Here is a 5,520-nt window from a genome sequence, read left to right as displayed (position 1 = left end):
GCATTTTACTTTTCTGATTCCTCCAGCAGCAGGTGTTTTTTTCTCTTAGTAGCTAAATAAGATGGATGGTTATGAAATGTATGTGCTTACCATAAGATAAGCAACCACCTCTTACTTTTAATGCTTGCTTACAGACACATTTTACTCCTGCTACACACGGTAGCTATGTAGAGTATTAAAAATTAAAATCACTGAAGAAACTCGGGTGATGAAACTGTTTAGGGAATAGCTCTGAACTACAATTAGCTGCTCTCAAATATTTAAATAGAGGAACATGTCTACAGATGCTACTTGAGGCCAATAAACTTGGCTCTCTGAATCTAGAGTAGAATTAAAATTGTAACATGTATGTTTAATGTAATTAAACACAAGGGCCTACTTGGACACCATGTCAAGGTTGACAACCGTTAGGTTACTCAGTCTGTCACCCCCAACACACTTGTAATTCAGACAGAATAAGTAGATAATACCTCAGCAGCCACACATATAACAGTGTTTTAGTTGCTTGAACATGAAACACTCCAAGACAACCACAACAGGCCCAACTGCATGCTACTTTAAAACAAAACTGTAGATAAAGAAAAGGAGAAGAGGGGGTGGGAAGGGTGCAGCTGAAAATAAGAGAGCTCCCAGGAGGAAATGGTAGTTACCAATAGTAAGAATAGTGGGAAAATTCATTCCAAGTTTCTGGAGACTGCTAAAAAATTAGTAGTAATACAATTAAATAGCATTGGGCCATGGAATACAGATTCCATTCCATTTCCAAAAGAAATCAAAAGATTTTTCCCTTACACAATTATTGCTTGCTTTGATTTATTGGGAAAAAAAACCCATAATGTTGGAAAACAAACATACAGTAAACCCTAACAGAAAGATCTACATATTAACAAGAAGGAAACAGAAGTTTCCTAAACAGCACAGAATTTTGTTCACATATGCACTTAACTTTGATTAAAAGATGTTCTGCTACTAGCCTTTTTTATTCTCCTCTTTGAGATTCTCACACACACGACTCTCAATATTGCACAGAAAGCCATTGTAGCTGATGCTTTTGAAGCCTTCTTTACAGTCATTTCATTTTAGCCTTGAGCTTGCAAAAAAAAAAAAAAAAAAAAAAAAAAAAAAAAAAAAAAAAAAAGTTACTGTGACATTTCTGTCCAAATAGCTAAAATAACAGCCATGGGGACAAGAAAGTCACATATTTTGCTCCCACAGCAGAAGTCACGGGGTGGGGTGTTGGTTTTTTTGTTGTTGTTGTTTTTGTGTTTTCCCCCTAATTGGTTTAGGAAAGAGATACAAACTCAGTTCAGCATATATTAAACCACAGGACAACTTTGCTTTCCAAGGTAAAAAAGATATTAAATATTTACATATAAACAAGAAATCTACAGAAACATTATTTTTTAGAAGTCTTTTTGTTCCCAGGCTAATTTTTTAAGACAAAAAGGGAACTCCTCATCTGTGACAAAGACTCAGTAGCTGGCATTGTCCTACTGCAGCACAAACCGCCCACATCTTCCAGATCTTCGCACAGCTTTTAAAATATTCCCACAGATTCCAGAGTTCCACACACATCAATCTCCAGCAGTTATTTTACACAAAGAATTTTCTTTCAAGCTTTACTGTGAAGAGAATCAATTCTCGATTCAACAGTAGCCAGTCTTGCCTCCAGAGCATTTAGTATGGTGTTTGCCTGTGAAATAAGTGGGGAATGGGGAAAGATACTTGATTAGAAACAGATGTACAATATAAAGAACAAGTATAGATGTCATGGAAACGATGCAAGATTAAGCATTACCCTTTTTAGTGCTTCTTCCAAGGCAGCTCGACTTTCAAGAGTTAAAGGTTCCTCATCAGTAACAGCCTGCTTTTCTGAGGATCCTAGAATGTAACTGATATGCTACAGTTTAGATGATGTACTTTTCACTCTGAAGGCAAAAGAACACCTGTATGATTCATCCACCACTCTTGATAAGACTGCAATTAACATGTATTAATTAGCACAAAGCACTATTTCAGCAACAACAACACAACCCTATTTTTAATAATCTTGCAAATGAACTGCATGGTGGAACTTAAACAACTTTGAGCTCTAAACAACCAAGATGTCATTGCTTTATATAGTTGAAGCTCCAAAAGTCAGTCATGTTCTGGTACTACGGGATACAACGAAAATATAGACATTGAGATTAGTGTAGCACTAGCTGGGAGAACTAGATATCATCACTACTCCAAGACCATGCCACTTTGCAGCCCTGTTATAGCCTTCCAGAGACTTTTACTGCCATCAAAAAACAAAGTACTTAGCTGTGTAAAGAGGAAAAAACTGTTCAGAGTAGGAAAGAAAAACACCCATGTAGGTACAGCAGAACAGGCTAAAAACTGTTTGGATGTGGTGCTCAGGGACATGATTTAGTGGAGGGTTGTTAGGGTAGTATGGTTAGGTAGTATGGTTAGTATGGTAGGACTTGATAATCTTTAAGGTCTTTTCCAACATGAGCAATTCTATGATTCATAAAACAGCAGAAACACTAAAACTAGCCCACATGGAAGTAAAAGTAGCTAAGATACTTAAATCTGGATACTTAAAGTCTTCCACGGAATCTCTAAGATTACTCTTAAGCAATTTTTTAAAGTAAACTTTTTATTTCTTAAAATGAGAAAGAACTCCGACGTGGAGACTTAACAACATCCTGAAACATTGAAGAACTGTTTAAGACCAGTTTCAAGTGCAATAAACCAGAAAAAAAAACAATATAAGGCAGACCTCCATTTTCTAGAAAGCTTTTGTCCATAAAACTGAATGCGTACTCTTACTTAACTGTTTTAAGATTTATTTTTACTTGCTTCATAAGGAAGAGGAGAGGAATACCAGCCCATACAGACCTCTAAATTCTGTGCAAACTCCTTTGTTCTCTGCTTATTAAGAGCACTTCTACTAGACTGAAGTCAGATACCTCTGGTATTATCTGTGGCTGTAGACAGACAGCAGGCTGCAGGTATGACCCATCACCACAGGCTCATTTTCTGTTGTCTAAAGCAGAAACGTGTATACTCTTCTGAGAAAATGAGAAAGAACACTTTTGTTGTTTCAGGTATGGGCCACAAAGATGATGAAGGGCCTGGAGCATCTCTCTTGTGAGAAAATGCTGAGAAACCTAGGACTATTCAGCCTGGAGAAGAGAACTCTGAGAGAGGATCCATCTTATCAAAGCTTAAAAATATCTGAAGAGTGGAGCCAAGCAGTTGGGCACCATTGAAAAGAGCCTGGCCCTATCAGGAGGGCAAGGGGCACAAACTGGAAAACAGGATGTTCCATACAAACATGAGAAAAAGCTTCTTACTGTGAGGGTGACAGACTACTAGAATGAACTGCCCAGAGGGGCTGTGGAGTCCCCTCCAGAGATACTCAAAGCTACCTGTTATAGGGAACTTGCTCAGACTGTTAGCAGCAACATCCCTTGATACAGTGCTGGAGGGTGAGGTTAACCTGGCAGCAACATAGATTCTGTCTTTACCTTTCAATCGCATCAACGTTGAAACAAAACAAATCCCTCTTGTAGTCGAGATGTTTTGGGGTGCATCTGTAGATACTGCCAAGTGTCATTGAGCAGCCAGAGCAGAAAAACGTTTCAACCATGCTTTAGAAAAAACAAAAAACAACAATACAAGGAACATAGAGAGAAAAACCACTCCTCCCCACCCTTATTAAATATATATATATATATATATATATACATATATTTCATCTATATTTCATGTGGTCTTAAGAGCGCTCACCATCCACACTCTCCAGGCCTCTTGGACAGCTTCTGCTCCTTGTCCACCGAGACGTTGCTGGAGGCACCTGTGCAGAGGCAAAGTTGACCAAGGGCCCCCAACAGCCGCCGTGCGGGACAGGCCATGGGAGCGGCACTCACTGCGCAGGAGAATGCACTCCGTCTCCTCGTCGTTGGCCACCCAGCTCAGCGTGTCGCCCACGGGCCGCTTGCAACCGCCGCACAGGAAAACCATGGGCAGGTTCTCGTCGTTTTCCTCTTCCTCATCCTTCCCGCTCGCCCGCGGCCGTTCCACCGGCAACGCATCTCGCGGGATGGTCCCCTCTAGCAACGACAAAGACGAATCCACCCCGACCGCACCACCTGACAACGGATAAAGCAAACCCGCCATCTCCTTCAAACTGCCCGCGGCGGAAGCGGAAGCGCTTCCATACGTTACGTCCGTGGGGCGGGGTTCCGTGCGTGGCCACGCCCCCGCCGGAGATACGCTCCTAGCGTAGCAGGGGGCGGGGTTCGGTTTGTGGCTCCGCACCCAGCGTAGTTACGCTCCTAGCGTAGACGTAGGCGGTGGCGGGTTTTGTTTCTGCGCTGGTTTGTCTCAATGCCCTGCCTCCGTAACGCTCCTAACAGGAGCGCGTTAGGAGGGGTTTGAATTGCCGTAGCGCTTAGGGGGCAAAGAGGAGCTGGCGACGGATGGTTTCAAAGCTGTTTTTAACCAAACTGGTGCTTTTTGTGCTGTGCCCAAGCACCTTTACTCGTGGTTGGGACGGTGCCTTGCTGAGCCCTGTCTTTGCGCTGTGAGCCGTGGGATGCAGCTCTGGCTTCCCCAACCACCACGCACTCTGAAGGTTTTAGGGATGCAGCCAAAAGCCAGCTGAGGGCCTGCTGTCCTTGCTTAAGCATGCACACAGGTATCCACTTGCTATGCTGCTAGGGCCCAACACCTCAGACCTTCAGCTGGCTCTGCCTATATCATGGCTGGGAGGCAGCTCTTCCATCCATTGCCTTTGGGGTGCAGGGAACGAGGAAGCAGCAAAGCAAAATGCAGACCATGAAATCATGAAGACTGGAAAAGACCTCTCAGATCCCCCAGCCCAACCACCAGCCCACCCCCCCCACGCCCACTGCCCACATCCCTCAGTGCCACATCCACACGGCTCCTGAACACCTCCAGGGACGGTGACTGCACCACCTCCCTGGCAGCCTGCTCACCACTCTTTCACAGAAGAAATTCCTTCTAATACCCAACCTGAAATCTCCCATGGCACAATTTGAGGCCATTTCCTCTCATCACTGTTACCTGGGAGAAGAGGCTGTCTCCCACCTCGCCACAGCCTCTTTTCAGGCAGTTGTAGAGAGCAATGAGATCTCCCCTGACCTTCAGACTGAACAACCACAGCTCCCTCAGCCACTCCCTGTTATGATTTATTCTCCAGACTTTTCATCAGCTTTGTTGCATCCTCTGTCTATGATGCATTTTGTCAGGTACTTGCCCCCTTCTTTATGTCAGTAGGAAGAGATTTCCTTCAGCCTGCCTTTTTCCAATAGCTCCAGAGAACACTTCATTGCAGCTGGACTCTCAGAGAGAAGGGTTTGTGACACATCTGGCATCTGTCCATCCCTTTCTTAGCTTACTTGGCATCCATCTCAGTTCTGATATGCTGTGGAATAATGTAACTGCCCACCAGGAAGCAAGGGTTACGTTTAAAGGCTGCTACTACTTATCTGTTAGACATTAATA

The 5,520-nt window shown here is 43.4% G+C and overlaps 1 protein-coding gene across 1 annotated transcript; it reads right to left on the bottom strand.

Annotated features, from left to right (window-relative positions):
- Positions 1-1,612: 1,612 nt before the first annotated feature.
- Positions 1,613-4,170, bottom strand: MIS18A (MIS18 kinetochore protein A; the record flags this gene model as incomplete). The annotated part of the gene is made up of 5 exons (XM_079533352.1): positions 1,613-1,693; positions 1,799-1,892; positions 3,519-3,641; positions 3,781-3,847; positions 3,921-4,170. The coding sequence occupies 5 exons, from the start codon at positions 4,168-4,170 to the stop codon at positions 1,613-1,615; spliced, it is 615 nt and encodes a 204-aa protein (XP_079389478.1).
- Between the last annotated feature and the right edge of the window lie 1,350 nt (positions 4,171-5,520).

Source organism: Tetrao urogallus (assembly GCF_951394365.1).
Source record: "Tetrao urogallus genome assembly, chromosome: 1".
In the NCBI taxonomy this organism is placed as follows: Eukaryota; Metazoa; Chordata; class Aves; order Galliformes; family Phasianidae; genus Tetrao; species Tetrao urogallus.
Note: the sequence above shows the minus strand (reverse complement) of the source record. Positions and strands in the feature narration are given on the sequence as shown.